This window comes from Rhinolophus ferrumequinum, chromosome 5 (assembly GCF_004115265.2).
Source record: "Rhinolophus ferrumequinum isolate MPI-CBG mRhiFer1 chromosome 5, mRhiFer1_v1.p, whole genome shotgun sequence".
NCBI lineage: Eukaryota > Metazoa > Chordata > Mammalia > Chiroptera > Rhinolophidae > Rhinolophus > Rhinolophus ferrumequinum.
In genome coordinates, this window is record NC_046288.1 from 402,478 (window position 1) to 421,070 (window position 18,593).

The following is an 18,593-nucleotide window of genomic DNA, read 5'->3' on the forward strand; positions in this document are numbered from 1 at the left end:
CATGATTAACTTAGTATAAGAGAAACAGAATAAAGGGACTCATCTGTAGATGAATACAAATAGTATTTAGTCAGACTTTAATTTTCTATTTATGTATTATCATTATAAATTGCTATTAATTGAAGCTACTGCTACATGAACAATACTAGCCAACATTTACCTAGCACTTATCATATATCAAGCACTTTAAATATATTAATTCACTTAATCATTACAATAACCCAGTGAGATAGGTACCACTACTCTCCTCATTTTATATATGTGGTAACCAAGGAACAAAGTAATTTAATAATTTGCCAATGGACATACACTTGGTAAGTGGTGAGACTGGCATTCCAGATTATGGTTCCAGAATCATACTCTTAACCATCATACACTATATAAAATAAAATGAGATTGTGCAAGGTATTGAAGAAGGACTTTGATTTTGTAAAGATGATACATGGTCATCATGCAGACTGTATAGAAAAATATAAAGAAGAAAATAAAAATGATCCTAAATCCTGTTATTCAGAAATAACAATCATTAACAGCTCAGGTAAATTATTCCTGATATATCTTTATGCCTATAGCTAGAAAAAAAGGATAGATTGATAGATAACATAGACAAATGGATGGATAGATGATAAATAAAAATAACGTTGTGTACAGTATCTATTATGTGGAAGATAATAACATCTGCACACTTATCCACCCTGCACTGACTTTGTTTTTTACTTTTGTCAGTTTTATTATTACATTATTAGCAATATCTATAAAATGCAGATGATTCCCCTAATGCTAATTCCTCTATTGTTATGTTTTAGTTTAATATTGAAATGAACTCACTGGTTTCCACTAGTATCTTTCAGCCACAGTTTGCTATTTTGAAATACTTTGAGTAATTTCTTGATTGACTAGATTTTTGTCATCAATTTTTTCAAGCGCTGAGTACTATATTCACTAATTTCTTATATAATTGAGAATATGCTGCTGCCTACATACCTAAAGTACAACTTAGCCAGATATGAAATTCTTGGACAATACTTTCTCTCCCTCAGAGTGTTAATCTGAGGGATTTAATTGCTTAATCAATGTCTTTTGACATTAAAAGAAACTGTGGAGAAGTTTGAAGACAACCTGTTCTTGTGGTTTGCTTCTTTTGCCTCCATATACTTATTTTTTCCTCTGTTTTTCAAATGCAAGTAACTTTATCCAGATGTGCTACTACTGGCCATTCTGTGTCAACATTACTAGAGTCTTTTGGGGTTTTTTTGACGTATAGATTCACAAAAAAAGTTTTCTTCTGTTATATCTTTAATTAAGATCATATTCCATTAGTTCCACCCTCTTAAGAAACACCTATTATGTTTATGCTGGATGTTTTGGATTCCATATTTATCCATTCCTCTATATAATTTTAATACATTTTTCTTTTTAATTTCATTTTGTATCTCCTATATACTACATTCCTGGCTGAGTTTTCAGTTGTGTTTATACTATTTCTTTTGCTTCTATCCAGGTTTTTAGTTCAATAATTTTTTTATTTCTCTTCTGAGCTCTGACAACTTGCTGTTTACAACTATTTAGATTGTCTTAGAAAATATTTTTGTAAAAACTTTGTGTAACTTCTTTGGCTGTCTTATTAAGAGGTAGTATATTGCCTTAATGGCCTTGCAATTGTGGGGAAATTATTTGTCTACATTTACCTATTTCATTTGGTCATGAAATTACCTCAAACACATTCCCACCAAAATCTGCAATTCTCTTTTCCCTAGAAACACTTCTTCATTCAGTTTGAGCATTCAAACAATCAATCTGGCTCACTCCAAATCTCTAAAAATTTATTGTTTCACTGTGTTACGATCCGGCAATCATGGTCTCTAGTATCATTTTCTCTCCTTGGGCTAGAAGACTATTGTAGACAATATAAAATGACATGTCCATATGACTTTTCCTTAGACTCCACTTCTCCTGATGTTTTCTAATGCAAAACAAGGTCTCTGATGGAAAATTCCTCAATTCGTCCAAGGCCCAATCACTCTCCTTTAGTCTCTGCTCTCTATGAAACACATGCTGGCTGTGCATCTCATGACCATGACACTTATTTTGGGGGAAATGTTGCTATTTGAAGAGGCATGTGCTAGCTGTCAGCATATTACATGTAGGCCAATAATTCATAGCATTTTACAGGTGTATTTTACATTTAAGCTTTGGAGTTGTGGCCATTTCCTTGTTTGGGGGAATATGATTTTCTTCTACTTTTGCTCTTTATGGTAGTTTCCATATTACCCAGAAATCAAGCCTGTCATAAAATTTCACAAAATAATTCTTCATAAAATTTCACAAAATAATTCTCTGTATTTACTAATAAATGTTTATTTACTGCCATCTCATTATTTACTCTACTATTTTGAAATTACTTGTCTGTCTCCCCAACTCAGTTAAAAGGTCTTTGAGGTCTGTTTATCACTGATTCATTCTTTCTCTTTCAATACATTTCATTGCTTCTATACCTAGGTTCTTCAAAATAAAACAAAAACTGTGTAGCTGTGTTTCTTGGCCTTTCCTTGAATGGATTCAACTGAAAAATCAATAAATGTAACAAATTACTCAATATTTTTATATTAAAAAGAGTTTGAATGCCCATCGTGCAAAATATTAATAATATAATGATGATAGTTAAAACGGATTTTTAAGCGTCAACTAGATAACATGCTAATGACTTCTGTGGAAATCATTAACTTTTAGATATAGAAAAGAAGCAAGGGCTTTTCAAGAATAAGTTGTAATCTATATAAATAAAATTTATCATATTTATTAAGAAATTAGTAGTCATCAAAAGACAAAAAAGATGATTTGTGACACAGTTGCACAGTGATATAGAGAAACATATACTACTAACAAGGCAGACAATGATAAAATCTATATAAAAGCTATAAAAAATCTCCAAGTAGCTTCTCGGGCAAAGCTCAGTCCCAACTCAAGGACTTTTTTTTTTTTTTTTAGATTTTATTGGGAAGGGGGAACAGGACTTTATTGGGGAACAGTGTGTACTTCCAGGACTTTTTTCCAAGTCAAGTTGTCCTTTCAATCTTAGTTGTGGAGGGTACCGTTCAGCTTCAAGTTGTTGTCCTTAATTGTGGAGGGCGCAGTTCAGCTCCAGGTCCAGTTGCCATTGCTAGTTGCAGGGGGCGCAGCCCACCATCCCTTGCGGGAGTCAAACCGGCAACCTTGTGGTTGAGAGGACGCGCTCCAACCAACTAAGCCATCCGGGAGCTCAGCGGCAGCTCAGCTCAAGGTGCCGTGTTCAATTTTAGTTACAGGGGCCACTGCCCACCATCCCTTGTGGGAGTCGAGGAATTGAACTGGCAACCTTGTGGATGAGAGCCTACTGGCCCATGTGGGAATCAAACCGGCAGCCTTCAGTGTTAGGAGCACGGAGCTCCAACCGCCTGAGCCACCAGGCCGGCCCTCCATCTCAAGGACTTTGTGTTTGCTAATCTTTGTCTGATATATTCTTCTCTCAGGTGCTTTCTCATCTTTGGCCTTGGTTCAATATTATCCTCCCAGAGACCACTTTCCTCTCTTCCACTTTCTCCTTCCTCTTTCGACTCCAGCTAAAGTAACCATCTCCCACCTAGTTGTTCTTTCAATCACCCTGTTTTCTTTTCCTCAGAGCATTTAACACTGTCTGAGATCATGTTAGATGTTCAAGAGTTTATAGTCTGCCACACAATAGAATGTAAGTGCCAAGAGAGCAGGAACTTTCTTTGGTTATACTATACTATCTCCAGTGGCTAGAACACAACATGCTTGATGATATTTGCTCAATAAATAAGTCTAGATACCGTGTTTCCCTGAAGTAAGACCTAACCGGAAAATAAGCCCTTTTTCAGGATGACATTCCCTGAACAGAAGCCCTAGTGCATCTTTTGGAGCAAAAATTAATATAAGACCTGGTCTTATACTCCGGGAAACATGGTAATTAACACTTGTAGGAAAAAGATGAAGCTTGAGAGGTAGAATAGCATCAGAAAGCAAATGCTTTGAATACCAAGCTAAGGAACTTAGGTTTGGTTTTTAAAACATTGAGAAGTTACTGAAGGTTCTTTGGGCCAAGGAAATAATGTTACCAGATCTACAGTTTAAAAAAATAAATTTCAATGCTGTGCAGGAAGGTATGGAAAGGGAAGGGAGAGATCTGAAGCGAGACCAAATAGGATCGACTTCCATAGTCCAGGTAAAACATGACAGGACCTCCACTGAGAGCAGAGAGGAGGAGACACCTTCAAAAAAATGTTCAGAGGTAGTTGGTGGTAGTTGGTAGATTTAAGTAGGCAAAGAACAAAGAGGAGCCAAATATCCAAAGAAATATATAAAGTCATTTATGACAAGTGTTATCAGGTTCTAACAAATATCATGTATTTTTCAAAAAGATAAATATATTAAAAACTATTTCATAATGCCAGCCAATATTCTTCCCTTAGAATTAGCATGTGTGTAACTAGTGTTCCTTAGTGTCTGAAACACATGAGACTAAGACTCTAATAACCAAATTCAAAAGGAGTTATGGAGACCTTAGTACTTGTGTATCAGCCATGTGGTTAGACAAAGCTGTGAGAACCCCAAAGAGCATAACATTAAAAAGTTCTATGATTGTCTTACAGTTTGGGGTCTCCTATGAAGCAAGAGGGCCTAAACAATTGAATATAAATGATTCTTGTTTGCAGATGCCAGGAAGGTGGGCTGAAAAAAGAAGGTACTACCAGAGAGTACTGGCACAGATTATAAGCTTTGTGCGGTGATCAAAGGATGAAACAGACAGCAAACTGTACCTCAGCAGGGATCTGTGTATGGCCACATAATGTATGGTGCTCTGTACATAGGAGTCTATGTGAATGGTACTCCCTACAGCTGTGTGGGGTATATCTGTACACAGTATCCCCTAAATGAGTTAAATGAATGAATCATAATGAAGTGACATAGGAAAGATATATACATATATAACAATAATTCAAAATTAAAATATATAACCTATTAAAACATGTAAGCTGTAAAATATAATAAAAATATATTACCCTGTCCTAAACTCCACCACATATTAAATCTGAATTATAAGTTTAAATTATTTCCTTAATTAAATTATTACCTTAATAGCCTAAAAAGTTCTACACATCAGTATCGTTTGAATCACTCACCCTTTATCTCATTTCTTAATGGAATGAGAGGAGTCATTAGACTCAAGATGGAGCAAGGCCAGAGAATTGAGACTGAATGGAAACTTCCCTACCATGTTTTGTCTTTATCCAGTATTAGTAAGGTAGGTATTAGTAAATGCTACCTAGAACTATCTTGCTCCATAATGCCTGATCAGCTAAATGCCTGCACGGCCTCAGGAAGGGGTGATACTAAGATTTCAGGAAGATAAAATTAGCCATCTAGGTCTCTCCTTGTCTGGCTTCATCTTATTTGTTGAGTCTACTTCCTTCTTCCATCTTCCTCAAAGTGTTGAATGGGCAGCCCAGTTTCTCCTTACTAATTATAGTAAAATGCAACAGACAGAATTACGAAGGAAAAAGGAACCAAGTTGACAGGACGTGGATTTGTGATAGCTCATTTTATGTGTCAACTTGATTGGCTTAAAGGATGCCGAGATACTTGGCCAAATATTATTCTGCATATTTCTATGAAGGTGCTTGTTGGGAGAGGTTAACATTTAAATTGGTGGACTTTGAGTAAAGCAAATTATCCTCCACAATGTTGGTGGGCCTCATCTAATCAGTTGAAGGTCTTAATAGAACAAAGTGACCTCCCTGAGCAAAAAGGAGTTCTGCCAGCAAACTGCCTTGGAACTCAAACTGCTACTCTGTCCTAAGTCTCCAGCTTGCTAGCCTTCTTCATCAGAATTTGACTTGCCAAGCCCCCACAATCGCATGAACCCACTCCTTAAAATTCTCTCTCTCTCTCTCTCTGTCTCTCTCTCTCTCCCTCCCTCCTTCCTTCCCTCCCTCCCTCCTTGTTTCCCTTCCTCCCTTCTTCCATCCCTTCCCTTCCCCCTCACCCTCTCTCTTTCCTGTTGGTTCTGATTCTCTATAGAATGCTAATACAACAACTTTGACCACTGTGGGTTCCTCCCTTGCTGGATGTGTGTGTGTGAGTGTGTGTGTGTGTGTGTGTGTGTGTGTGTGTATGTAATCTTGTTACTGCTCTTAAATTGTACCACATTTAAGTTTTTTCTTCCTGATTAGATAATAATTTGCTTAAGGACCAAGATCATAGCTTAATATCCTTTGTTTTCTCCCTTCATCAGTTTACATCTCTTGTTAGGTGCTCAAAATATGTTTGCTGAATTAAATTAAGAAACAAGAAGGATACAGTGGAATTCTACCTAGAACTATCTAGTCTCACAGTTAGATAGAGATAGATAATTCTTCCCTGGGATACAGAGAAAAAAATTTTTGCTTGTATTAAAGATTCTACATGGGAGATTGATTACTGGGTATTTGAAGTCCTGCCAATGTGCCTAGCTTCAGTTCTCCAGCTCATCCAAAGGAATAATTTGGTTCTGTAAGTCATGATTGGGTAACTTTGTGGTTATTTATATGTAAACACATTTTGCTTTCTCATCATTCATGCACACCAAGTATAAGTGATGACATTATTCTGTGACTACCCAAGTGTTTCCCTTAACACTCTCAAAATTTTTCAGCATGTAGGGCCACTTACACCATACTTTCAGGTTCTACTGCACAAGCACCAACTGCTTTCGTGACATTGACAAGAAGAGCTTGGTTTATTCCAACGAGGAGGTTCACAAGTGGTTGAATGCCACCACATTTCCGGACAAGGACTCGGTTTTCATATTCTTGACAACATTCTCCCAGTGCACCAACCACATTCACCAGGACTTCCTCGGGCTGGTCAGTTAAAAGTCCCACCAAAGTTTCAATGGCTCTGTATTCCCGAAACCTGTTTAGGGCAAGAAAAAGAAGTGGGAGGAAAGGAAAGAGGAGAACAGTTTTATTTTTGGTATACAGTTAGTTGATGATAATATTGATAGTAACCATAGTAATAGCTAAAAATTACTAAGTGCCCATTATATGCTCATTTTATCCTGACAACAACCTTATGATGTAGAGTGTATTATAATCCCCATTCTCAAAAAGCTAATCTGAAGCTTGGTTAATTGTGAAGCTGGCATTCACGCCTAGCTGTCTGTGCCCTTAACCACATGCAGTACAACCTCTAAGACAACTACAGCTTCTTCCACATCTGACCAGCGATGAGTCCACTATGCTAAGGGCTATTTGCCCATGTTACAGAGACCATTTTACACAAACAAAGTAAAATAAACCTATTTTGTGTTAAATTGGACATGTGAATCTCTTGTTAAAGAGAATCGTCACACTGAGACAAGGAAGAATTGCCTCAGAACACCCATCACACAGTGTGACAAATCTAGAAATAAATGAAAAGATAAATTTGAACATTAAATTAAATCAAATGGTCATGTAGTTTACAAATACATTGAAATTCAATGAAATCACATTTGAAAATGACCACCTTTTAAGATTAACTAGTTAGTTGGCATTTAGCTGACTTATCTTGCTTATCTCTAGAAAAGGGAAAAGAATGGAACCACTTACATCTCTACAGGGTCAGAGGGAAATTCATCCCTTCACCTTGATAAGTCTCTACAGGAAATATCAAAGATACTTCTCATTTAAATGGCTGCTCATATGCAAAACAGCCCATTTCCACAGAAAGATTATGTCAGCAAGCCTCTGAGCTCTACTGAGGCACAGAAAACCATTGGAAGGTGGTGGGAAGGGAAGCAAGGATCTTTCATTTCTAAGAATTTCTTAATTCTGACAACATCTAGGAAAACTATAGTGGCAGCATCAGAATGGACTCTTCCTTAAAATAGCATTACATTACAAGAATGTGGCTCAGTGGCCATGTTTTCATTACAAAATATAGAATGCCTTCTCTTACTTAGTCACATTCTCTTTGCTGATGGAACATTTCCATATTGCTCCAGTGACAGCGGCCAAACGTTCTTTATTGTCAGTTTTATTGAGCAGACTGGCCAGGGGTTTAAGTCCTCCATGCAGCCTAACGAGGTCACGGGTTTCCTCATCTTCAGCACACTACACAAGAAGTCAAGTCAGAGGCTGTCAGTGATCAAGGCATATCAAGATTTCAGGGATTATTAAAGAGGCTGCAATTCTAGTAGCCATGAAACTTTTCAGAGAGTATCATTTCCTGAAGGCACCTCCAAGTAAAATATAATTCTCTATACTGGCAGCTATCTGACAGTGTCTCTTTTCCCTTACACGGTTTTGGCAATGTCTAGCAGTTTCTGCATACTTGGCAATTCTCTCAAGCCAGTTCTGAGGTAGCCTGGGCTTCCACCAAGACAGAGGCAGAGGTTGGTAAGAAACCTAGAATGCCACAAGCACAGATGGAGGATTTCTGCAGTGATGGCTTCGGAAAACATGTCAGAGGAGATAGATCAGTGATAGGGATTCAGTCAGATTTTCGATGACTCACAAAGTCTGAGACATGAGGAATTTCCCCAGTAGAGTTTCAATGTCCAGTGCAGTAAGTTATAGCAATAGCAACTGACATTTTGTTCAAACATGTTTATCCATATGTTTGTGTCATCATTTGAAATAAAGATGCACTGCATAGATGTTACCAATTGATCATCTTTTTCAGATTATAGAGCCAAAAGATGATTAATTTAGTATAGATTTGCTATTATCTAAGCATGCAGTTGGTCTCTGAGGTCACAGGATACAGTTGCATGTCATGCGTCATGCATGAGAACCACGAGAAGAAATCCTCATCCTAAAGCACCATGAGGCGCCTGCCATATTTATCTTCTATTTGTAACTTTCCGTTCTGGTTCAGTTGCAACTTTTAAAAATTAATCACCATTACTAACCAACCCTTAATGACTACTCAAATGAGGCATATATACAAGTCAAGGCTATATATCCTTGTTATGAGTTGAATTGCATGCCCTCAAAACACTTAAATTGAAATCCTAAGCCCTATACATCAGAATGTGACCGTACTTGAAAACAGGATCTTTAAAGAGGTAATTAAGGTTTAAAAAAGGTCATTGAGGAGGGCTGCAGTCCATTATGACTGGTGTCCTTATAAGAAGAGGATACCAGGACACAGAGGAAGGGTCATGTGAAGACAGAGAGAGAATGACATGTAAACATGAAGATGGCCATTTACAAGCCAAGGACAGAGTCCTCAGAAAGAACCAACTCTTTCAACATCTTGCTCTTGGACTTCTAGCCTCCAGAACTATAAGCAAAATATCTGTTGTTTAAGTCACCCAGTGTATGGTCTTTTGTTATGGCAGCCCTAGCAAACTAATACAATCCTCTACTGACATAGACCTCTTCTCTATGTTTTTGATGAACACTCACTTTGCACATTTTAAAATATATTCCTCCAAGAAATCTATTCTGGTTAGGTAGAAGCTGGCATGGCCAGTAACCTGTCATATATTAATTTGTCAGGGTGATATTTTCTTCCCCTTTACCATTCTAATCTGTTTTCTGGTATACAATAAGCTCTCACATAACAGGTTCTGCGACTTTAAGAGAAAAGACATAACAAAACCAATTTTACCATAGGCTAATGATATAAACAGAGTTAAGTTCCTACAGCATCTATTGACATTGTAATGAAATCATGTTGAATGAAACGATGTTATTTGAGGACATGCTGTATTATGAAATTTATAACCCACAAAAAGTTAGTAAAGATTCAAATAAATTAACTAATAAACAGATAAAACAGGAATACGCACACACATGCACTCATTCATCCATCTTGTCTTGGTAGGAGATACATTTCCCAAGACCACTGTGCTTGAATGGGATATATGAAAAGCAACATCGAGGCACCATACGCACATTTAGCTATTCTACTAAGTGAATCATTTGAGCAGACAAAGATGTGTGTCTTATAGAATGATAAATAATCAGGCACGCTGGAGCAGGTTTCTCTCTGAAATATATAGGCATCTGTCAGTACCACAGGACAGTGTTTCTCTGACCTACGGGTGCATGAACATCCCTCGGGGCTCTTGTTAAAGATGTAGATCCCGAGTCCCATCCCCAGAGAATGAGACCTCGTATGTCAAAAGAGTGTTAAACGACATGAAAACTGCCCGAGGGGCCGCGGTACCTGGTAGATGGCCATGGCACAGTGTTCCTGCAGTTGCTCATTCTCACTATTTAGATTCTTTACTAGATTTTCAATTATCCTTTCCGCTTTGATTGCAGCTCGGTAGCTTTCCTAGGAATATGAATTTAGATAGTTATGTATATATAATGTATGCAGGTAAGTATCTATTTACATTTACTAATAATTATGCTGAATAAACTTTCTCAGTAAATACACTGAAGTCCAAGGTCAACATATGGGTATAACAGCATGAGAATTTAGTCAACATTTTCAAAAATAAATCGCACAAGTACCAATTTAATTAATGTTCTATTAGTAGTTTGAGATTCTCTTTCTAATGGAATGCTGGTTTCTTGGAAAAGAAAAAAAATCCTTGGCATCATGATGACCTTACAAATTGTTTTTCAACTGAGGAAGGCAGGTCAATGAGAGCAAGAGAAGAAGCGGGGCTGGCTTGGGTACCTCTGATGCACATTCTTGCAATGTCCCAACCACGGGAATCAGCATGTTTTCATGAGATGTCTTCAGTAACTGAGCCAACAAAGGAATGCCCCCAGCCTTACGGATGGCTTCTTTATTCGCATAACTCTTACTGCAGCTCCATAGCGCAAGTGCCCCACAGCGAGCCACTTCCACGTCTCTTTCATCGTACAAACTTGCTTGAGCCGGTTCTGTAGAATTCTGTGCACAGTCAAGTAAAGCAACCTACCAGAATAGATGGATAAATAGTATACATGGGAATCTTTAAAATAAAACAATGCATCCTGCAAAGGCCACAGGGTTGCTACCAAGCTCACCTCCATCAAAAATGAGAATATTTTTAAAAATTAACTTTCATACTACACAACAATCAGTGAAAGCAAAGAACAAAACCCTTTAAAACACCTTCCTTCAGTTTTGGGAGTTTTTACATTTCCTTCCCACAAGAAATTTAATCCCACCAAGTTAGTGTTTTCTTAATATGGCTCTAACATTTACATTAGTAAGATTTGTAAACCACATCCTCAGCCCTGGTATCTCAGGAAAGTAGACTCCCTAAAGTCATTAGAACTTCCTAATGAGAACTGTATAGCCTACGCCTCTTAACACCATGAGACATAGCCCTCTACCTGCTCTACCAAAACTCACCAAACCAGATGGCACAGCTGTCAAATCCTGTCTCTTCTTTGCAATAACCAAAGTCACAGAAGACCTTAGGGAAAGGCAGTTTATACGGATATAGCAGTATATAAGGGTGCCCCATGGAGGAAGTGAAGCCAGCCCCTCCTCCCCCACCAAAGCTGTCTTTATCCTACACATATCTACTTCATTCTTCTCTCTCTGCAGGCCAGATTTCATGGATACTGCCAACATAATCAAGACCACCAATCCTGAGTTTAGAAGGGAGTAGCCCAGACTAAATAGAGTCTCTGATTCCTAATTCCAAATTCCTGGGAGAGATACAGTGGAACTGGCTTGAGTCAGGTAGACACCTATGGTCTAACTAGTTATGGCCCAAGGAAGGATGGGGGCAAGGAGTATTTACACAGCTTTGGGTCCCTACTGGGGATAGGATACAATGTGGGGAAGAAATTATAAGACAATGGGCAGACAGTCTGAAAGTATCATCTATAACAGTTATTCCCTCTTTATCTACATAAAGGCCAAACTCCATAGCTCATTGGCCAAGGACCTGTGTGATCACCATGGTCCTCCATTTTCTCTTCTCACTACGTGCCCACCTCATCCTAGGTTTGGCCACACTAAACCACTTGTGGTTTCCAAACACTCAATGTTGTTTCCAGCTCTGGGTCTTCACCAACACGATTTCATCTTCCCGAAATGCTTTTCCCTGGGGTGTCTGCCTGACAAATACCTACTCACCTTTCAAGACTCGGCAAAGGCAACATCTCTCCTTTCCAGTTTTTCTTGACCCTCCTCCAAGTACAATCAATTTATCACCCCTTCCTTTGTTCCTCCACTATTCCCAGTACTGACTTCCATGAAAAACCTAATACTTACCATTCCACTTGTATTTTTGTTTATAGCCCCTCTTCCCCCACCACCAGGATACTGTGACATGACTGTGGTTAAGGATATACATTTATCCATATTCATAATTCCACCCCCTAGTCTGTACTCGACACATTATTTCAAGAAATGTTTGAAATGGTTTTCAGTGAAAGGGTCAAGTACACTCTACCGTGTTTCCCCGAAAATAAGACCTAACTAGAAAGCCTAGCATGATTTTTCAGGATGACATCACCTGAACATAAGCCCTAATGCACCTTTTGGAGCAAAAATTAATATAAGACCTGGTCTTATTTTCGGGGAAATACGGTACATACAGAGGAACATATAAACTGGCCACTGGACTAACAGCACTGGACCCTGCAATACGTCCATGGCTGATGCATTCTCCCTGCTTACTCAAGACTTCATATCTTCTGCCCAGTCTTCTACCAGGTGTGCCTCTCCAGAAACTGACTTCCATCTAGGTGCTCAAGCCCTACTGTTGTCAGTGACCTCCTGACGCCTCTGATGTTGACCTCCATTCCCTTGCTCTGTTGCTATAAAACAAGCCTACTGCTCCATCTCTGCACTTGTGATCTCCCTCATTTCCAGTTTTACTTGGGGACTCTATCCCCCCATACCTAGCAAACCAAAAGCGATCCCCAATATCAGTCCTTCCCAGATGTGCTCTCAACCCAGCAATTACAAATTTATTAGTTCATCCATTAGTGGTCTTTCCTGTACCTGATTTAGCTATTATTTAAAATTAAATTAAAATATGTGTCATTATCTTCACTATATTAGTACAACTGTCCAAATTCTGGGCCTTCAAACATACAAAAACTTCCATAAAAACGTATTTTACTTTTATATTACATTATTCATTCTTATAATTTAATGGGAGTAGTTTCGGTGGACAGTCACATCAGCCTACCGTATGATTTCATTATTTAAGCAGAATAATGATAATCATAGCAATAATTACCTCTCCCAAGATTTTATGAAAAATTTCAAACATATGCAAAGGCTGAAAGAACTGTATAGCAACTGTACAGCAATATCCATACACCTACCACATAGAGTCTATAATTAACATTCTGCCATATTTGTTTTATCACATGGCTGGCCATCTATTCATCCATCTATCCAGCCATAAGTCCATCTTATTTTTGAAGCAAATAATCATAATTTATAGTGTTCTACAGATTACAAATGAAAACACAGTCTCTGTTAGCAAATTTCTGAACACATTTCAATGTGCATGTATTCACATTAAATCCACATTAATTCATAATTCAATAATTATAATTATATAATTCAATATATAATTATCAACCCTTTATATGTATGAGGTATGGGATGAAGTGCTGTGGATGACACTAAGATTAGTAAGACATGTCTCTCATATTAAGGAATTTAAAGTACAGATGTGATGACATCCAGTATGATATAAGCGGTGGGAGAGACACAAGATCTGTTGATCTTTACTAAGGAGAATGGAAATGCATTTCCATATTGCACTTTATTAAGGTCTTTCCTGCCATGCAAAGGTGTTGAGCAGACTAACCTTTCTTTCAGTGATCATATTGAGATGATCATTTTTCTGATTATAAAAGTGACAGTTCTACAACAAACTGACAAATGTGGGCAAGTAGGAAGAAAATTTGGTAATCATTTCAGAGAAAACCCCTGTAAACAATTTTCTGTATTTATTTCAAGTGTCTTTTCTATGCTTGTTAGGTAGGTCTTTCAAAATCGGGATAAGTACCATTTTTTTTGTAATCCTGTTATGGTTTTATATAATAGTAAACATACATTTATTTCTTGTTAATGTATATCTAAATAAAATTCCAAAATACGATACTGATAGTTGAAAATAAATGTTTCTTATGGATATACTGAAAATTATTTTACCATTTCATATTGTAAAACACACTATTTTCAATTGTCACTCTTATAAGTAACAGTGAGATGAATAAGTGTCTGCAGCTCTGCCTCCTTGGGGACAGTCCTCATGGTGAGGGCACCACATTAGACGGCAAGAGCTTCCAGACTGCTTTCTACTGCAGAGGCTCTCACCACCCTTCACCAACACTGCATCACACACAGATGTACCCCGACCAATGAGATAGGTGAAAAATCATATCTATTTTTTTTAATTTATATTTCTTTGCAAAATGAGATTGAACATGTTTTTTGGCCACTTGCTGAAAAATATACAAAAACCATTTTCAAGAACATGGTATACCAAAAGAAGATTCCCTGAACATGCCCTGTGGTTGGTTATTTAATGTCCAGGAGTAGCCAGGAAGGACAGCAGGGAGCTGACATCTCGGTGGCAGCTGATGATGACATCAGTGATACTCACCAGTTTGGTGATGCCCCCGTGGTGTCTCACCACCCGTCGGGCTCTTCTAAACTTGGCAACATTTGCAATTGTCTCAGCTGCCAAACATTTCAGAATCTTATGTGGAGAATCAAGTATATTAACCATAACTGGTAAGCCCCCAAGGTCAACAATATTACGTCTGATTTGAGGATTATAACTGATTTCCTTCAGGATTTTTAATGAACCAATCTAAATGAGAAAAAAGATTACAGATGAATGAGTGCTTACAACAGAAACAATGCTCCATTTTTTAAAATTCCAAGTCTACCAAAAATCCTTCCCCAATTAACTTTCTTTAGATAAATAAATTTCTATTCCCAGGTGTTAACACACAGCCTTCATATTTCACTTCAATTTTATAAACACTCTTCATTTAAGAAGCCATACTAATGAAAAAGAACCAGAAGAGAAAAAGAGACCCAGAGAGATGAGAAGGGCAGCTAACAGTAAAGGTAGCAGGTTATCAGTAATAATAGCAGATAAAGACGAGAAACAGGTAGCAGGAGTAGCAGACACCTAGCACGTAGAAGAGAACCACAAGCAGGTATGAACAAGTTCCTCCTCCATCGTGACGAGGCCACTCACCTTACACTTGACTTCATCTGTATCAAGTAAATTGATTAAAACTTCAAGGCCTCCAACATCCCTGATTGCCAATTGGCAGGTCTCTTGAGCTAAGTTGAAATCCCTCATTGAACACAGTGCAATCACCGTAGCTGTCTGATTTCCTCCCTGTAAAGAAGCAATGCCATGGACAAGTTAAATAAGATCAGCCTCCCGTAGAAATATACGGAGCAGTGAATCCATGCAATGAATCCATGAACTGGGAAATGTGTCTCCCCGTATACACAGCAGGCACATAACATTTTTCTTAAGTTCTCTTACAATGTGTTAAATGAATCATGGAGAGCTGAAGCATGAAAAAGCTGTACAGAGTGCTATAATACATTATTCCAATTAAGAGTTAACATTTAAAGGCGGTCTGTCTGCTTTAAACAGCAGCAGCATTAGGCAGTATGAGTGTATTAAATAGAGTCAAGGGGCGAGCATTGAGAGAGCGACTGAATGTAAGTTTTACGTAAAGGAAACAGGCAGTCCCTGTAGTTCTCCAACAGTAATACTGTGCAGTGCAAACCATGTCTGAAAATTATTCTTACAGATGTATGTGAGTTCGTAATTTGTACATATGTACATACACATGTATGTTCTTACAGACGTATGTAGTATGTTCTTACAAATTTACATGTGTATATGTATGTTCTTACAAATGAATGTATGTTCTTTGTATGTCTGTATGTTCTTACAAATGTATGTATGTTTGGAACAGGGAGAACCTGGACAAAGGGGAACTTTGTGGGAGACAGTACAGCAATCCACACTGGGACTGAGAAAGAGAGTAAGGGTTGTGGGCGTTGTGAAAGAGAAGGCAATTCCATTAAGAACTGGAGATGATGTGATGGGTGGCTGGAGAGAGAGATAAAGCTTCACTGTTGTGAGCAAAATGATGGCCCAACCTAGAGAGTCATGCCAATCAATGTCTGTTTAGCTCATTACCACTATAAAGAGAAGTGAAGAATAGCTCCTTTAAAATAAAAAAAGTTGAGAGATTTAAAAATATATATATATATATACATATATATATATATATGATTTGATCAGTAAATATGATTTGATCAGTAAAACTGATCTGCCATGAAATTAAAATCGGAATTTGTTGCAGGAATTCTTAAGTAATGTCCACTGACCATTAATGCCTTGAAAATCTTCTGAAGAATATCGCATAGTACATATTACTTCTACTGCTATTAAGATGGGCTGGTAAATAAGAATTCCAGTACAAGCACTAAAATAGTTCATAAGGCAAAAGCAATATTTCTAAAGTAGCTACGAATACACTATTTTTGCAAAATGTGGTCACAAAAGAGTCTTGGATTTCTACCTCAAAACATAGTACCAATGGCATCAAATAAATCTTTCTCTCATTTTTGAGGGAAGACACCTACAAAGTATGTACGTTTTATTTTGCTAATCGTTACTTTATATGCCATATCCATTATATATGGAACGTATATATAATATATGGACTTAGCACAAAATAATGGAAATTATACACAAGCTACCCATCCCCCTCCATATCACACACATGCACATACATAAATCCTCTTGTGAATTCAACACAACGTGTTACTTTTAAAATAAGAAACTGAAATGGGATTACTAGAGGGCAAGCATCAAGGGTGAGATGGACAGGTTTAGACTTCAGCCTTATCCTCTTTCTCCTTTCTGGAAAATTCCCTCCAGATCTCTAAATATGTTATGAACCACTATCCTGTGATGACACCACTGACAATTTCCATTTTACACTAATTTTCCTTCTGGGTAATATAGGCTGTCTCCCACATTCAAAATTAACTTTAGAATGACAATAGCCTTAATTTTATTATTTACCTTTAAAATAATAAGTTCCCATTATCGAGGGAAATTTTAGCACCACCAATTTTCCTACAGTTGCTTTCAAAACATAAAATAGTAAATTCTCTATGCATTACTGTCAGTTTCATAAACTCCCTTGTTTTGGGGCACAGGACCCCCACCCTATAGCACTTCTGGTGCCTCTTTTAGAAAAACAAAAGGCAGTATTGTGTAAACTCTAAAGAAGAATTTAAATGCTACTCATAATTAATTAAAGAAAATAATATAGAAAAAAGCAAAGCAAAGCAAGTAAGAACTACAATTCATTAAATAAGGCTCCTTTTCTGAATTGAAATGGTTTAAAGGAGCCAGAAAGTTCCCCTGGGGTACCCGAAGGAACAGAGCCGGGTTCCTACATTAAAAGTTTGAAAATGCACACCAAGGGCTTCGGACAGAGAGCGTTCTTTAGGCAGTGGTTTCAGACTGAAGCACGACTAGAAAGCGAGATGTCAGATAGTGTGTTATGCCTCGGTCAAGCTAAGAGAGTCCTCTCACAGTCCCAAATCCCTGGAGAAGAAGGTACTGCCCCGACATTCTCAGTCGTACATGATTGAGGACCTTCTTGAATGCTGTTCTAGCATTATACTAATTTTACACTTATACACTCAGCACAATCATTTCCTATTTCATTTTAAGGTCTCTCAAGTTTTCTCTTCTAGACTATTTCCATCCTTCGAGCTTTAGTTCATTATTTAACCAATGACATCAATTTTTTTCAAAGTCATGTAACTGCAGCAATTGCCCACAAGGTAAGATTTTTATATTTTTCTGAATTATCTCTAAGCCAATTTTGAAGCCAAAGGATGGAAAATTTACATTTATCATTAAGAAGTCAGATCCCGATAGAAAAAAAATTTCTGTAAAGAGCTTTTTCTGAAAATCTGGAAACATATTCATAGGCTTGAGGAACTTTTTTTTTTAGAACAGTTTTATATTAGGGAAAGTTAGTTTTTCCACATTTCAGGATTTAGTTCTACCCTTGTCACTGACCACACTCCCTGAAGGATTATAAATCTTTCAGAATGAATACCAGAGGATGAGAGCCAAAATAGTCAACATACAGAGCCACAAATGTTAGCCAATTGCTATCCTTTAAATACCAGCTATGTCAGTTTTCAAATGTTTATTCTCCTTTACCAGATGCCATAAACATCTGACCGTGGAGAAGCAGTGCAAATATGCTCCTTTTTAAATTAAATCTCCCCTGAGAATATAACTAATTCCCAATCTTTATTTTCACATTTTATTGTGCATTTCCATTTGTGAGATTTTAAGAGCTGGAGAAAACATAGTAAAATATTATTTTACAAGCTTCTGAAGGGTTTTAAAGAAATAAGCTTTACTACTCCTTAAATTAATGCAATTCTTTTGCTGGTTGTCTTCCTGCGCCTGCTTCCTCACAGACAGACGGCTCATTGTCGTAACAATGAAAAGTTTTTGAACATGCAAAGGTTGAGTGAATGTCGTTTCCTCTCATTTGTCTCAAAATTTTTTTGAAAGACAAGATGAATGGAGGACATTTTTCTAAATAACGTTTTTCATT

The 18,593-nt window shown here is 37.4% G+C and overlaps 1 protein-coding gene across 3 annotated transcripts in view; it reads right to left on the reverse strand.

The window, feature by feature from the left end:
- Nucleotides 1–18,593, reverse strand: part of ODAD2 (outer dynein arm docking complex subunit 2) — a 160,707-nt gene that overhangs the window by 91,216 nt on the left and 50,898 nt on the right. For all 3 annotated transcript variants that reach the window (XM_033105410.1, XM_033105408.1, XM_033105411.1), the window contains 6 exons: nucleotides 15,164–15,310; nucleotides 14,558–14,767; nucleotides 10,660–10,902; nucleotides 10,198–10,308; nucleotides 7,978–8,132; nucleotides 6,709–6,951 (listed from right to left, as the gene is read on the reverse strand). In XM_033105410.1, the coding sequence (XP_032961301.1) occupies nucleotides 6,709–6,951; nucleotides 7,978–8,132; nucleotides 10,198–10,308; nucleotides 10,660–10,902; nucleotides 14,558–14,767; nucleotides 15,164–15,310 (1,109 nt within the window). The remainder of the gene's footprint in view (nucleotides 1–6,708; nucleotides 6,952–7,977; nucleotides 8,133–10,197; nucleotides 10,309–10,659; nucleotides 10,903–14,557; nucleotides 14,768–15,163; nucleotides 15,311–18,593) is intronic.